The following is a 17084-nucleotide window of genomic DNA, read 5'->3' on the forward strand; positions in this document are numbered from 1 at the left end:
AACATCCTAAAGGAAGTTCTGTGGACTGAGAACCAGCAAGAACACATAACAACTACAGAATGATGTACATGGGAGCATTAACCTGAACTCAGTCGACAACTGAAAGAGACAAGCACAGAATAAAATGATAAGAACAGAGGAAAAAAAAATGTGTTTACATTGAAAACAACAGATGATGCTAAAGTTATTTTAAAAAGAAGGTCATAATTGAGTAACGGATCATATTTGACATTAATTCCTTTTAGAACTAAGTCTTTAGTGGTGGTTGTGTGCCACAGAGTCGGTTCAGACTCATAGCGACTACATAAAGGATTTCTGAAGCTGTAAATCTTTAGAGGAGCAGACAGCCTCATCTTTCTTCCACATAGCAACTGGTAGATTTGAACTGCTGGCCTTGCAGTTAGCAGCCCAACTCAGAAACTACTACGCTACCAGGGTTCGTTCAAAATCTTTAAATAGGTGAGTTAATTCCTATACCTTAAAATTCCTATAGCTATACCAGTATGTTGTTGTTGTTAAGTACTGTGGAGTTGGTTCCGAATCATAGTGACCCTGCACAGGTTTCTGAGGCTACAAATCTTTACGGGAGCAGAAAGCCTCATCTTTCTCCCATGGAACAGCTGGTAGTTTCGAACTGCCGACCTTGAGGTTAGCAGCCTGATTCGTAACCACTATGCTATAACTGGTACCAATTACCTAATGGGTCAATAAATGCATCTAACACATTGTAAATTGTTTCATTTGACTTGTGACACAGGACAAAATATCAAATTAATTGCTAGTGTTATTCTATGCAATAATTCATTTTTGCTATGATGGTTTTGCCATCATTTTTAGAGCCGATAAAAGATAGTTTGTGGTCTTCCTGTATCTAATATGTTGAATAAATATAAAATATTACAGTGTTAATCTATTTTTTAAGCCATTGAAATCTACCTCAAAGCCCACTGATTTCAGTAAGTACTCTATGGGGAATAAGGGAAAAACTTTGATTTCCATTTTTCACCATGGGAACTTGAAACTTATGACTTTAAGTGATTTTCTTAAACCCTCCTAGCAAAATGGAGATAGAAGCAGGGGGAAAGAATTGGCCCTTAATTTCATTTTCCCTATGGGAAGTGATTAATGGCAATAATTCTGTATCATTAAGGGGGACTTGAAAGTGCATTACCAAAAAACTCAACAACAAGGCAAGCTAAATGGTAAGCAACTAGTTTTTTCACTTTCTAAAACAGTGAGTCTCTAAAAAATACAATGAATCTATCTTCTTACTATCATCCAGGCTCATTTAGTCAAAATAAATGGGTCTGTTTTGAAAAAAAAAATTGTTTCCTAACGAATCTGATCTTATCTCACTTTCAGTTAAGAAGCAGGAACCTGAGTACCACTTCAAAAGTTCTTACCTTCTTCAGTCTCGGAACAACCTGGTGTCAATGATATATAAAACTTCTTGTGATCAACCCATCCAATATTAACAATTTCCTACCTCGCCCCAGGAGTCCTGCTGTGGCACTATAGGATAAGCACTCCACCTCAAGGTCTGTTTAAATTGCAAAGTCGATGGTTCAAACTCACCAGGAGAGCCTTGGAAACATTATACAGGGTCATTATGAATTGAAACCAACTCGATGGCATTTAACAATAACAACAACTCCTCACACCAACACTTCGAATTTCTGAATGAGCAAAATTGTTTCATCCCCCAAATAAACCAGCAGTAAATCTGTTCCACTTTCAAACTGCTAAGGTAACTGACCAAAGCACACCTGCAGTCAACAGTCATAATAAAAGGTTACAGATAGATGTGATCTGAAACCCTGTAACTCAAATTGTGGTTCCTGGACCAGGAGCATCAGCATCACATGGGAGCTTGTTAGTAATGGAGAATCTCAGGCTCAATCCCAGAACTGCTGAATCAGAATCTGCATGTTAACAAGATCTCCGACTGATTTTATATGAACATGTAAGTTACAGGACTGATCCAAAATGCACAGAGCATGCCCCCATTTCATTGAGAATATTAAAGGATATTTTGCCAATATTAAAGGATACTTCACCAATGCCAAGGTGGCTTCTTTCACACACCTAACGCACTTCCATCTCGTGGAGTCGGTTCTGACTCATAGCGACCCTGTACAGGCTTTCCGAGGCTGTAAGTCTTTATGGGAGCAGAAAGCCTCATCTTTCTCCCACGGAGTGGCTGGTAGTTTCGAACTCCTGTCCGTGAGGTTCGCAGCCCGATTTGTAAGCACTACACTACCAGAGCTCCTTTCACTAAGTCTATTAAAGAAGGCAATATAATTTTAACATAACTTAAAGTTTTGACAATTGTTTTGATGGACCAGTGCTTCTTAGCCAGTACCCTCCCTTCCTCAAGATTTTAGAGTTTTCTTTTCTGCTGTTTGTATTATGAAACAATAATTTTAAAAGACAAAATTAAACTAAAATATTGCATATGTTTTTCTAAAACTACACATACCCTCCCTCTCCTCATCCACTGAAAATCAATGTTCCAGAAAATAAATTGGCAATTTGTAAAAAGATCTATAGCTGTTGCAGATTTTTTTTAACCCAATAATCTTGCTTATCTTCACACAATCCAAGGAAACAAAAGAGAAAGATTTTCATAGTAGTCCTATTTTTAATAGTGAAAAATAGAATTAATCTGTTGTTAGGCCCTCAAAGTGGCATCTTTGCTCTTTAACAGTTTAAAGAGGTCTTTTGTGGCAGATTTGCCCAATGCAATATGTTGTTTGTTTTCTTGATTGCTGCTTCCATGAGCATTGATTGTTTTGTGTATATAAGGAAAATTAAAACCTTGAAAATTTCAATAATTTCTCCATTTATCATATTTATGGGTCTAGTTGTGAGAATTTGTGTCATCTGTACATTGCAGGTTGTTCTTTTATATAATGAATGTGATACCACTCCTCTTGAATTTGTCATTCCCAACATAGTAGACTATATGATGTTGCTGTTGTTGTTAAGAGCCATCGAGTAACCCTGTATAGGGTGTTCAAGGAGCAACTGGTGGGTTTGAACTGCTGACCTTGTCGTTAGCAGTCCAGTGCTTATCCTACAGCGCCATATTCAAAATGGCCAATGGTAGTCCATTTTAGCTCAGTAATGCCATTGATCTTTATGGGTTCCATTTCATCTTTGACAACTTATTTTCCTGGTGTGGTGCTGTAGGATTAGCACTAGACTGCTAACCACAAGGTCAGTGGTTCAAACCCACCAGCTGCTCCTTGGAAAACCCTATACAGGTTTGATATGAATTGGAACCAACTCGATGGCACTTAACAACAACAATTTTCCTAGATCCATATTTTTACATTCCGTATTCTGATTATTAATGGATGTTTGCGGTTCTTTCTACTCATTTTGAGGCATGCCATATGAAGCACTGGATTGCTATCCTAAAGGTCAGGAGTCCAAACCCATCACTTGCTCTTCAGAAACCTTATACAGGGTCTCTGAGTCAGAAATGCTTGACAGCACTTAACAACCACAACAGCATATTAGCAAAGGAAGGTCCCAAAAGCTTTACTCTATTCCCATCACTAAGGTCGGCTCTAATTTGAGGAACCAGCTCTTCTCCAGTTGTATTTTAAGTGCCTTCCAGCCGGAGGGACTCATTTTCCAGCCAATATTTTCAGAAGTAGACTTCTTCCTAGCATGTCTCAGACTGGAAGCTCCACTGAAACGTGTCCACCATGGGTGACATAGCTTCCAGAATCACAACATGCAAGCCACAACAGTACAACACACTGGCAAACAAGGAAATTCATCTAAATACCTCAAAATAAGTGAATAGCAGAAAGACAGTACAAAATTATACCAAAAACTCAACTCAAAGGTATTAGACACCTATCTTGGAGTCCTGGTATGGCACTGTAGAATAAGCTCTGGACTGCTAACTACAAAGTCAGCGGTTCAAACTCACTAATCGCTCCTTAGAAACCCTATACAAGATTTCTGTGACTTGGAGCTGACTTGACAGCACTTAACAAAACAAGCAAAAGAAACCCCTATCTTTAAAAACAAATTTTTAAGTACATGTACTATGTTGACATGAAATGATGGTGGTGGATAATGTCAGTACAAGAATATATCAATCTGATTATAATTGTTCAACACTGTGTATTTATGTGCAATAGAAGTAAATTTAAATTAATATAAATGCATCTTTGAATAGTAATTTTCCCTATAAAATTGTTTAAGTAACTTACAACATTAAAAATAAAAAAAGGAAAGAAAAAAAATGCAGAATTTCAAACGGGAGCTTTATAAGCCTAGACTAAACAAGTCACAAGTCAAAAAAACATCTGTTCATTTTTTTTAAATGGTTACTTCCTGTTTAGGATTAGCTTTCCTCTTACTCCCTCCATTAATATAAACAGTTTCAAGTTTCTTTCCCATTGAAACTTTTGTTGAACTTTTTAATAAGCATAGAACTCAAAATTTATCAATAATAAAAAAAAACCCACAAATGAAAAATTTGGAGATAACTATAGCATTGTGCATGTTTTGTTTTGTTTTTTTCTTATTGCCATTCATTTATTTTCTTACCCAATAGTTTATATTTTAATGACTGTAATGCAGGTGTTGATCTACTTCATGGCAATCTAAAAATGTGTCTTTATTTTATCAAAGCTACCCCCCACCTTAAAAGTTTTTTGGTTAGAAATGGGCAAGAAGAAAGCAACTTGAACTTATTCTCTCAGTGGGTCAGTGCTGGGGACAGATCTCAGTTTGGAACTGACAAAACCACATCAATCCTCTCTTCTTATACCACTTCAAGGGCTAAGCAAAAAAGATTTTAATGTACCTGATTCCTTCATGACATCATAATAAAAGCAAGCCAGCACCACGGCCTCTAGATCTATACACTAAAGCTTTGTACAAAATTCAAGACACAATCATAAGGGGACTAATTGCTAAATAAATATTTACTTTCAGAACTTTTACATGCAAAGAAATGGTATCCTCTACAAAGGTGTGAATGTTGAGGCTACACTCTGATTCAGAGGTTTTCTGAATTTCCTAAGGTGCAATCTTCATTCTTTTTGAGTGAATTTGAATTTTCAGAACAGTCAAAAGTCACTAAGAGTCAAGTTTCAATGGTCAAATCACACTTAAAAACAATTTTTGATGAGTCATGACATTAAATACAATATCTCCTTCCTCTGATTTGCTACATAACATTTTTTTTATGTACCCTTGTGATGGTCTAAGATGGTCCTTGGATGGCGCAAATGGTTTACACTCAGCTACTAAGCTAGAGTTTGACGATTCTAACCTAACCCATAGCACTACAGAAGAAAAGCTTGGAAATCTACTTCCATAAAGCTTACATTCAAGAAAATCCTGTGTAGCTCAGTTGTATACTCTGTAACACATGGAGTCTCCAGGAGTCAGAATCCAATCAATGGCAACAGGCTTTGTTTGGTTTTTGGATGATCTAACCTGGTATGGCGTTGTAGGATAAGCACTGGACCAAAAGGTTGGTTTGAACCACAAGGTAGATTATTCAAACTCATCGGCAGCTCCTCAGAAACCCTATACAGAGTCTCGATGAGTAGGAAATGACTCAACATTATTTAACAACAACAACAATAATCTTATGTTGTAATTATTTATAGATCTTTTATTTATGTTAATGAACATAAATTGTTTATTCTAAGTACTTTATGGACTTTAACTCATCCAAGAATCTTCATAACAACCCTATGAAATAAGTACTATTGCTACCATCATCTCCATTTTTCAGATGAGGAAACTGAGGCACAGAAAGATTAAGTAGTTTGCCCAAGGTAAAATAGCTAACTAATGGCAGCTAAGCACTGGACTGCTCATTATTTTTGGTGTTGTAGGTATACCAAATTTCTTTTCTTTAAAGTACTTTCACATTCCTCCTCTTCTCATCCTTAATGCAGACAGACATTGGGAAAAATCTGAATGCCCATTGGGATCATTTGTTGGTAATAAGAGAAAAGCAAATAAAAAAAATATTTAGTTGGAATAAATGGTTCATTTCCATGGTTAGCATTCTTCTGTTGATATATGATTTTAGTTTCTACTTATCTGGTAGAAGATTTGGAAGAAGAAACGGCATTATGTTCTTTAGCTTCAAGGATACATAATAGTCATTTGACATATATGTCTTTAGATAAAAGGATAATTATCTTATTGTCCTTTAAGATTTAAAGAGATTACAAGGAATAAAGTACCCATTAAACAACTGAACTGGAGGACTAAGGAGATCAGTGACAAAACTAAAACCCAGCTTATCAGTGTGGCGCTGAAGGGTAATGCACTGGACAGCCGCTCCTCAGAAACCCTAGACAGGGTTGCTATGAGTCGAGACTGAGTTGAAGGCACTTAACAACAATAACATCAGTTTTAATACAGGGGAACAAGGTGGCAACATATGTAAAAGAGTCAGGAATTACAACATAGTTTACATTTAGCTTTTTTCTAATACAATTGGTATGTATGTTGGTGACACATTTATGTTAATAATAATTTGTTGTTGTTGTTAAGTGCCCTAGAGTCGGTTCTGACCCATAACAACCCTGTATAAGGTTTCTGAGGAGCGGCTGGTGATCTTGAATCATCGTCATTGTGGTCCAAACCAATTTGAGCCACCAAAATTATATTGGATTTTTTTCAGTACAACTTTGCAGTTAGCAGTCCAGTGCTTATCCTACAGCAACACACCAGGACTCCACATACACAATAAGTACAAACAAACTTACCAAAATACGTGCAGGACCTTTTGGAAGAAAACTATGAAACTGTACTGATGAATATATTAGTAAATGAATAAATTAACAAATGGAGAGATATACTATGTTCTGCATGGGGAGACTAAATTCTTTAAAGATAACAGTTCCTTGTTAATTTATTAATCAGTTTCATGAAATTCCAGTAGAATTTTTTTAACTTAACAAATTAATTCTAGAGTTCATCTAAAAAAAAAATAAAAAGAACAGCAAATAATTTTTCATATATTAAAACATTATCCAACTGTAGAAGTACAAGAATAAATTGATCAACTGACTCTAATCCAGAGAAAATAACATATATATAAGAATTTAATATATGGTAGAATAAGTAACAAATCAATGGGGAATGAGAATTTAGGTTAAAAAAAGATATTAAAACTATTGTTAGTTATCTGGCTCCAAGATCAATTTAGATCTTTCTTCATATCAAAATAACATTCCAAATGGAGTTGAGGAGTTAAAATGTAAACTAAATTAAGATCTTCTTTCATATCAAAATAATATTCCAGATGGAATAAAGGAGTTAAATGTAAACTAACAAACCATAAATTTGAAACAAAAACTGAAATGAAGTTTTATGGCATCTCTGGAGGAGAAGGCAGGAAGCAAAAAAAGAAAAAATCAAAACACAAAGACAATGAGTGACAGATCTGAGTATTAAAAATATAATGTGCGTGTGTGTGTCAAAAACAAAAAGTAAAAAACAGTAATGGCAAATACCAAACTGAGGAAAGATACCTGCAACAAACACAACAGATCAAAGATTAAAATATAAAGACTCACAATGTGCTTAAAAAGCTGTACGATACAAATACTTAAATGCCAAAAAACCAATTCATGGCCAAGGAAGCACAACAACGTAATAACCACATTAAAAAAATCAATCTCTAACCCAAAAAATATAAAATAAAGATTTGGGTGCCATCTTTCAAGGAGAATTTGTTTTTGACAAGAATGTCCATTGCTTGAGAGGGTGTGGTGAAACAGTCAGTCTCATGCATTACTGATGAACATATAAATCGGAATAACCATTTAGGAAAAAATATTTGGTGTTCACATATACATTAACAATCTTAAACAGTTCATGTTTTCGGACCTCAAAATTTCACATCTGGAAATCCATGATAAGAAAATAATTATAAATATAAATACAAGGAGAACTTTATACAGTGCAATATAAATTGTGATGAAATTTATGTGGTTGCAAAAAATGAAATGATTCAAGTGTTTAAAGACAGGTGATTGGTTAAGAAAAATATGGTACATTCACTGATTGGACTATCATGTAGCTATTTAGAATATTTAAAAATAATTTGTAATAACATTATATATGAATGTGGGGGGTTCGTGTGGAATGGTAAATGCAGCACAATGTACTGTTATAAGAGTACATGTATGCCTATAAAACAATGAATTTTATTAATATCTAGAAGAAAATCCACTTAATTTTCAATACTTGTATTTAGATTGTGGATGAATTCCCCCTCATTTCCATTATCTATATTTTTCAATTTTTCTGAAATGAATAAGTATTACTTACAAAGAACTAATTTTAAATAGACTTATAATATAATATTCTAGATACACTTAGAAAATTAATTACAACAAAAATGTCTCATTTTTAATGAAGATGGGCAATCTATAAATGGAAAACATTATTGCTTTGAGAATTTGTTTCTGTTTTTTAAAGTAAACACAGGAAAACCTTGAAAGGTCATATCACAACTGGGGAAAGAAGTAAGTCTAGTTAGAAAGAAAGAGCCCTAGTGGTGCAGTGGTTAAATCCTCGGTTGTTAATAGAAAGATTGCACGTCAAACTCCCCCAGTGGCTCTGTGAGAGGAAGATCTGGTGACCTGCTCCTTTTTACTCTGTTCCATAGGGTTGCTATGAGTTGGAATCGACTCAGCGTCACCCAACAACAAGAGTTGAAAAAGGCATATGCAATGTGTTATTTTTGCAATAAAAAGACCGAAACTAAAGTTCAATAAAATCTTATTAAATAATGCGAACAAATAAAAAATTGAATGAAAAGTCACTGTGAGCTGATCCTACCAGCAATGCGTATTTGTTTACTATATCTTGTTGGACATGTGTATTTGCATTTTTATTTCCACTGCATATAATAAACATAAGTGTTATGTTTCAAAATAAGTATGTGGTTCACTTTTAAAACAAAACTGATTTCTTTGTTATTCCAGTGTAGTAAAAAAATAGGGCATTGAAATATTTATGATTATCAAAAGGGATCCTGGGGGGGGGCGGGTAGGGTGAGAAGGGATCCTGGGATATATACTATACAAAAATAAATAAATAAATAGATATTCCCAACAAGGTAAAACAAATTTTAAGTGTGGGGGTGGGGTACCCTGGGCACAAAAAGGTTGACAAACTCTGATAAAAGGTAGAGTATAGCAGCAAAATCAAGCTATCACTCCAACAATCCCATAAGACTTGAAGGCCCCTGTATACCAATGCAAAAACACACTTAGAAGACTCCCAATTTGCCTACTAGCTCAATTTTCTGATATTTTATAGGAGGCATTCATGGAAAACGAAGAGTTGCTTTTAAAAGCACATTTCTCCATATGATCCAGCAATTCCTCTACTTGGTATTTACCCACAAGAAAAACGAGCCACAACACAAGAAGATATATGCACACCAATGTTCATAGCAGCACTATTTACAATAGCAAAAAGATGGAGACAGCCAAAGTGCCCATTAACTGAAGAATGGATAAACAAACTGTGGAATACACACAATGGTCTATTATGCTACCTTGAAGAATAACAAGGAAGCTGCAAGCTACCACATGGATGAACCTTGAGGACATTATGTTGAGTGAAATTAGTCAGTCACAAAAAGAGAAATACTGCATAGTACCACTACTGTAAAAGACTAAGAAAAAGAATCCATACTAAAGGGGGGTGGGGGGAATTCTTTGTTGATTGTTAGGAAGTTGGGGTTGGGTGAGGGGAGGGAGGGGGAGGTAGAGCACAGGGCAGGGATTACACACAGCAATGTTTGGGTGCTGGGGAGGGGGGAAATATACAAGAAGGGAGATGGGAATAGAAGAACAAAGCAGATGGGAGAACAATTAAGCATATTTGAATGGGCTAAGTGGGACAGAGGTAAAGAATGATGTATGCACAACCTTGGAACTACAGGGCTCTGGGATACAGAGATTGAGACATGGTTGGAATGGGGAAAAGGAGGGGAATAATGTTAAGATGCTTGGCTGTCTTTTGAATCTTGGTTTTCCTTGCATTATAATATGGACACTGGAGGGAGAGAGAAAGGAATAGTCAGAAACATCTCCATAGAAAGCTTGTAAGTCCATCTTCGGCCTATAACTGATTGGAACACCTAAAACGGGGCTACAACGTGCCCAGTGAAGGAGGCTTCCTGCGGAGCCTCTGAAATACATAGACTATAGGTAGAAGCCTGAACCATATCCAGATCTCCAGAGATGGGAAATTTCCACTTGAAAGGACCAGCAGACCAGCCTGGAATGGCTAGAAGAATAGAAGAAACTTCTTGAAAGATAGACCTACAGGAAAAATACAAAACAATAGAGGCAGACGAACTATTACTACAAGAGCAAACAAGTTGCTTGCCCAGGAAGTGGGTCCCCTCAGTGCAAACCCCCTTCCAAGACTAAGACTCAATGGGAATACACGCTCTGATTGGTGACCACGCTCGTCACCGATAAGGGGAAGTGAGGGAAAAACAACAATGAAGTGGCGAGCTAAGCCCTACAATATGGAGAGTGAAGCGTTCAGCTGATAAAAAGAGAGGGCATATGCACAAGAACACCCACACTTGCAGATAATACCCACTTGACCTGGCTTCAATGACTGGATGATCAGAGCTCAACCAGAAGAAGAAAGAAGAGGAAAAAAAGAGTAATCTGATGCAATTTGATGAACTTGACCTACACCTATGGAAGCAGTAGGTCAAAAGAGGGAACAAATTCTTACAGCAAGAATCATTCCCACCCCCTCCACACACAGAGTAGACAGGGATGGGCAACTTGGACACTGGCTACCCAAAATGGGGGGGTAGGGCTACAAAGGCAAGAAGTGACTGGCTTACAAGCTTTCAAGAGGGAACCTAGAGCCAGGGGGCCTGGAGGAAGGCAGAATCTCCAGTGAGTAGCATCTAATCTGCCTAGGCGGAGTTGATGAAATGAAATGCAGATGGGTCTCTTGTAATATAATAGTGAATAATTGTTATCAGGACTGATTGTGAAGGTTGGAAATGTAAAGGTAGACATTTTATAGCTAGGAAGGAAGTGATTAACTTTTCAGTCTAGGAGCAGAGGTCCCTAGGACCATCAACAGAGAATAGCCGAGAGCGGGACCCTACTCAGAGAAACAGTGATGCCTGAGATGGAGGCAGAGACAATGACATGGAGCGATGGAGCAGCCGGGGGCTTTAGATCCAGAGAGGGAGAGCGACTGTGTGCTGAAGACTGGGGGCGGAGGGGTCGGGGGTGGGATAGTGTAGGAGGCAGGCTTGATGATGCATGGAGGGGATTGGAACCATGGCAATGATACGATGTACGATAGAATGAGTGTAAAACTAATGTTCTCCCATGTAAACTATCATATAATTCACAATAAAACACTCATTTTGAGTGAAAAGTAAATGCTGAGAATTTCCTACCTGTTTAAATTAATTCCTTATGTGGCCCTGGGTTATATGGGCAAAGGGTTAAATTTCTATGTTTTATTTGCAGCAATATTATGCAGAAGGAAGGGTATGCATTACTATTCCTTTTTTATGAATATGGAAACTGAGGTCAAGAGTTGAGTGACTTCCTTAAGGCTTGTGTCTGAGACTCTAAATATAAGTCGAAAGCTCTTTGCAATAAAGAACAGCATTTGCCTTAACAGTAGATTCATTCAGTCATTAAAAAATATATACTGAGTACCTACTGTAAGCCAGGGAATCCTGGTGTGGTGCTGTAGGATAAAGCACTAGACTTCAAGGTTGGTTTGAATCACAAGGTCGGTGGTTCAAACTCACCAGCTGCTCCTTAGAAACCCTTTACAGGGTCACTGTGAGTCGGAACCAACTTGACAGCACTTAACAACAACAATAACTGTAAATCAGGTTGTGTTCCTGGTGTTGGAGATATACAGCAATGTCCCTGCTCTCGTAGAAATTATATTTTAGCAGGAAAGCCCCACAATAAATAAGCAGACAAATGGCAGAGAGTATTAAACTCCTTGAAACAAAATAGAGAGTGTAACAGGAACAGAGAGGACACCCGTTTTAGATAGGGTAGTCAATAAGGGCCTCTCTGAGAGATGAGATAGTTAAACAAATATGTCAATCAAATGTATTTTTGGCAGAAGGAACAAGTGCAAAGACCCAAGGAGGGAAGCAAGCTTGATGTCCTTGAGAGTCAGCAAGGACTTCAATATGGCTGAATCCTTAGGTGAGTCTTATTCACACACTGCCCCCTACTCTCCTTTCCCTACCCATGTTTCTTTTGTATACCTTGTTTTTGTACCTCTAGGTTTAGGTCCTTTGTCAGCTTTTCTACAGCAGCAAATTTCATTGTTCTACCTCCCTTTGGTATGAAGAGTCAGAGAACACCAATTGGCTTCCATTGGTCTTCCCTAGTTTCTAATTGGAAAAACCAATAATATAAGCAAAACATAAAGAGCTGAGTTCAAGGGGTTCAACAACCTCTACGTATTTCCTTTGAAGTCCATATAATAAATTGATTTTACATGGCCAGAAAGTGGGGTCTTCTGGGTAACAGAGAATTGTCTGAAACATGGATTCCTCGTTTTAAAAGACCAAGATAAAAATGAAAAGCCTCTAACAGCAACCTCGGTGTTATCTTTCTTCACTGACCCAGAAGGTACTTCAAATTCTTGCAACCTATCCTTAGGTACTGAACCGTGCATTCTCACTCATTTTGTTTCTGTCTCTGCAGGGCTGCTGTTTTCATGGGTATTTTTATTCAAATGCCAAGAAGTACCTGGACTAGGTCCTTCACTACAGATGCCCCCCTATGAGTACCAAAAGAAATCAGACTGAAAAGAAAAGAGGGTAATAATAATAACACTTGTTGTTGTTGTTAAGTGCCGTCAAGTCGGTTCTGACCCATAGCGACCCTGTACAAGGTTTCCGAGGGTGTAAATCTTTACGGGAGTAGAATGCCTCATCTTTCTCCCGCAGAGCTGCTGGTAGTTTTGAACTGCTGACCTTCAGGTTCGCAGCCCGATTCGTAACCACTACGCTACCAGAGCTCATACTTATTGAGCATCTATTAAGTTTTTATGTGCATTATGGCATTTAATTTTCACAATCCTATGAGGTACGGAGTAACATACCCATTTTATAGATGAGAAAGCCGAAGAACTGAAAGGTTAACTTGCCAGGGGTCACAAGGCAAGCATCTGACTAGCAACAGGAATAGATGTCAGATCTGCCTGACTAAGCCCCGAAGCAAAGATGAAGGAGCAATGCGTTTGATTCAAACTGGGAATCTAGTCTGAGACGTGCCTAAGCAAAGGGCAAGATTGAATCATAACAAGGGTGTTTTCCCTTTATGCCTTTTACAACTGTTGTCAGTCCTGGTTTTTTTTTTTTTTTAGAGGGGGGTCCTTTGTCTGAAATCCCCAGCCCACAAGTAATTTCTCCAAAGGAAGCTAAATCAGCAAATACAGAGAGGCAGCTTTAGACACCGCCATCCCCTTCTCACCATTCTGACTTAAGGGGCATTGTATTTTCAGAGTAACCAACTCAGAATTGGAGTCGTCTTCTCCTGGAATTCCATGTGCTTTCTATGGGATGATGCCTCCAACACCATTTAACAAGAACTGGCTGAAGAAAGCCCTTTACTTCTCTCCCCAGTGGATGGCCCCAAATCTAACCAGGCCACCATTTCCAGGGATTCACCCTGCTAACCTCTACTAGAGCGCAAAACAGACGCTGGAAGCCTAGATCTTTCATGGAATGACAGTAGATTCCAAGTCATTTCTCCATCCAAAAGGGCATTCTATGCAGCTGCTCCCAAAAGGTCTGGTGAGGCTCTTCTGGAGGCCAGGACATCAGCTCCCCAATGAACCACCTAGATCAAAGTGTGGCCCACCACGATCCTTCAGGGCCATTGAGTGAGCAAAAGAGGTGGCCTCTGGGAGCTCCGGCCACCCATGCCCCTGCCCACCATCACCATTACTCCCACCCACATCCATACCCTGGACAAGTCCCAAAGCTGGCACCCAGTTGACCAGTTCAGGCCAGGTCCTGGATCCCTGGCACGGAGTACTCACAGCACACACAGGCAGTACACCCCCAGGATGCTCTCGCTGTCCCTCAGCAAATAGCTGCCATCCAGACCCGCAGCGAGCAGGAGCTTTTCCCCGGTCTCGCGGCTAATTTTGCCATGATACACTGCCACTGCCTCCATGGCCTGGTGGACTCTCAGGCAGGCTGTGGCAGGGATAGGATAAAGGGAGATGTCACCAATGCTGAAGCCAGGCACTAGTCAGCCACCTGGCTCCGCCAGATGTGTGAAAAAGAAAGAACCCTCAAACAACAGGATGTTGTCGTCGTGCCCTAAAACTTTCTTCTCACACTTCAGTTAAAACCAACTCAGCAATTTAGTTACTTGCTTATTGTCACCAGAATGGCATACCCTCTCCTAACCCTAATCCTATGAAGAAGGGAAGAAAGTTCTGACAAGAAGATTTGGGATGCAATAGCAATGCAGACAGGAATGCTTGGAAATACTTCTGTTCTTGCAATTTTCTCAGAGGCTACCTGGGATGACTCCTGATGGGGCTCTGTGCGATCAGCACTGGACTTCGAGCCATAAGGTTGGCAGTTCAAACCCACCAGCTGCTCCTTAGAAACCCTATATAGGACCGTTATGAATCGGAACCAACTTGACGGCACTTAACAAAAACAACAACCTGGAATGACTCGGTTTAACTAGCCCTCAAAAGGATGGATGATGGAGGTAAATTGTATATGACCTTCATGTGGGGCAGTGACATACTGACAGTTAATGTTGTTGCTAAGTGTTGTTGAGTAGGTCCTGGCCCATAGCGACCCTGTATTGGGTTTCCGAGGAGCAGCTGGTAAGCATGAACCGCCAACCTTGCAGTTCAAATGGCTTTGAAGTCTGGCACAGTAACACATAGCACCACACCAGGAGTCCTACTGACAGTTAATAGAAGGCCTAAAAACTCTTGAGACCAAAACACCAGAACGATCAGTATTATCAGTGTGCCATTCAGTACTGAACATGGCCATGAGGAGAGGCAGTAGGTGAATGGTGGGCATTGGGTAAGCCCTCCTTCCATCCTCCTTTTTCTACCTTCATGTAGCCATCTTGAACTATCTTACTGTTGTTGTTAAGTGCCATCGAGTTGGTTCCAACTCATAGCGACCCTGTTTAGGGTTTCTGAGGAGCAGTTGGTGAGCTTGAACTGCCAGCCTCGCAGTTCAAACTGACCTTGCAGCCCAGCACATTAACCTACAGTGCCACACCAGGACTCCTAAGATACCTTGTTGTTGCTGTGAAGTGTCGTCGAGTGGGTTCTAACCCATAGCAACCCTGTATAGGGTTTCCATGAGTGACAGGTGAGCTTGAACTGCCAATCTTACTATAACTCAAAGCAGCTTTGCAGTCTGGCGCATTAACCCACAGCGCCACACCAGCACTCTTAGATCTGACCAAATGCTGTTTTATCACTACCATCTTTTCCAAGATTCCAAAGTATTGGCTGATTTTTATACACAATCACAGTCTGTATCCAAAGATGTTTCAGATTTATCTAATTGATGGACCATAGATGAGAAAATGAGTCATCTAATTGATACTCTGCCTTTATATGGACATATATATGTCCTCTGATTCAAAGGGCCCATCTTTCAGCACTCGGGGGCATAAAACCTGTTTTAAATCATTTTGCAAGTGTTGATAATTGTCTCATAATTTTCATCCTATTGTTTCTAGAGAATATATTTTCTTTCAATGATGCTAAACTGTCACTAATTTTTAAATATCTTTCAACTTCATTTCGTCCTCTGAAATTAAAAGCAGTGATCCTATTTTAAAATGTATTGTTAAGCAATATTTCTCCCAAACACCCTTCACTTTCACTCGAATAAGACTTTGTTTAATACCTAAAGCTGAATGGTCTTATACATGTGCCTTTGTTGTTGCTGCTGTTGTTGTTAAGTGCCACCAAGTCAGTTCCCACTCACAGTAACCCTGATAGGGTTTCTGAGGAGCAGCGGGTGGATTTGAACCACCAACCTTGTGGTTAATAGTCCAATGCTTATCCTACAGTGTCATACCAGAACTTCCACATGTAAAATACTTGGCAAGACTGGGAGTCCAATATGAGGAATTCTTTTTCCAATCATCATATTTCTTACCAATGGATCAGATGCACATAGTTGTTTTATGTCACAATCAGATATTTACACCCTACCCAAAATGCTAAGGAGCTCTGGTAGCACAGTGGTTACAAGTCGGACTGCTAACGTGAAGGTCAGCAGTTCGAAGCTACCAGCCGTTGCACAGGAAAAAGATGTAGCTTTCTGTTCCCATAAATATCTATAGCCTTGGAAACCCTATGCTGGGTCGCTATGAGTCAGAATTGACTCCGCAGCACATAACCACCCAAAATGCTTAAGAGCAAACCTACAAGGTAAAAAACGCAAATAGTATCAACTCTTTTCCTTGATTGGAGAGTGGCCAGTCTTAATAATAGCTAACGTAGAATCTATCAACTTTCATGTTGAACCTAGAATATTTATATAAACATAAACCCCCTGCAGTCATTTTCAATGCCAAGAATGAAAAAAATAAAAATAAAACAGCATTCAAGATGACATTTGGGGATGGCTCTTGGTAACAAGGCAAAGGTTGACTCATCTTGTTACCTCACTTGGATTTTACCCTACACTACCTCTCACCTTTTTTCATGTTTTGGGACAAAGAAGAAGACATTGACCTGAAAAAATAACAAATACTCGGGTGTTAAGGACTGAGAAGTGAGCCCTCCCTGGGCTCTTTACATACTGAAAGGGTAAGTGGTTAACCTAGAGAAATGAATCGCAATAGTGGAATCTCAAACAAAGAAGATAGGGAAGGAGATCCCCTTATGTCAGTTTGTATGGGCAACAGCTTACCTGTGAGGAGAACTGTGAGAACATTCAGTAGCACATAGGTAAAAACAAAACAAAAACAAAACTTAACCTTCTTTTGTCTCTGAACAACCCTGAGCAAATAACACACCAACTTAGGAACAGAGCA

General features: G+C 38.8%; 1 protein-coding gene across 2 annotated transcripts in view; it reads right to left on the reverse strand.

The window, feature by feature from the left end:
• The window catches only part of SH2D1A (SH2 domain containing 1A), a 26471-nt gene extending 12203 nt beyond the window's left edge, over nucleotides 1–14268 (reverse strand). The window contains exon 1 of one of the 2 annotated variants that reach the window (XM_006862846.1): nucleotides 14086–14268. In XM_006862846.1, coding sequence (XP_006862908.1) covers nucleotides 14086–14222 — 137 coding nt within the window. In that variant the 5' untranslated portion in view covers nucleotides 14223–14268. The remainder of the gene's footprint in view (nucleotides 1–14085) is intronic. The other variant, XM_006862845.1, reaches the window with a different exon arrangement.
• Between the last annotated feature and the right edge of the window lie 2816 nt (nucleotides 14269–17084).

The sequence above is a fragment of the Chrysochloris asiatica genome, unplaced genomic scaffold (genome assembly GCF_000296735.1).
Source record: "Chrysochloris asiatica unplaced genomic scaffold, ChrAsi1.0 scaffold00051, whole genome shotgun sequence".
In the NCBI taxonomy this organism is placed as follows: Eukaryota; Metazoa; Chordata; class Mammalia; order Afrosoricida; family Chrysochloridae; genus Chrysochloris; species Chrysochloris asiatica.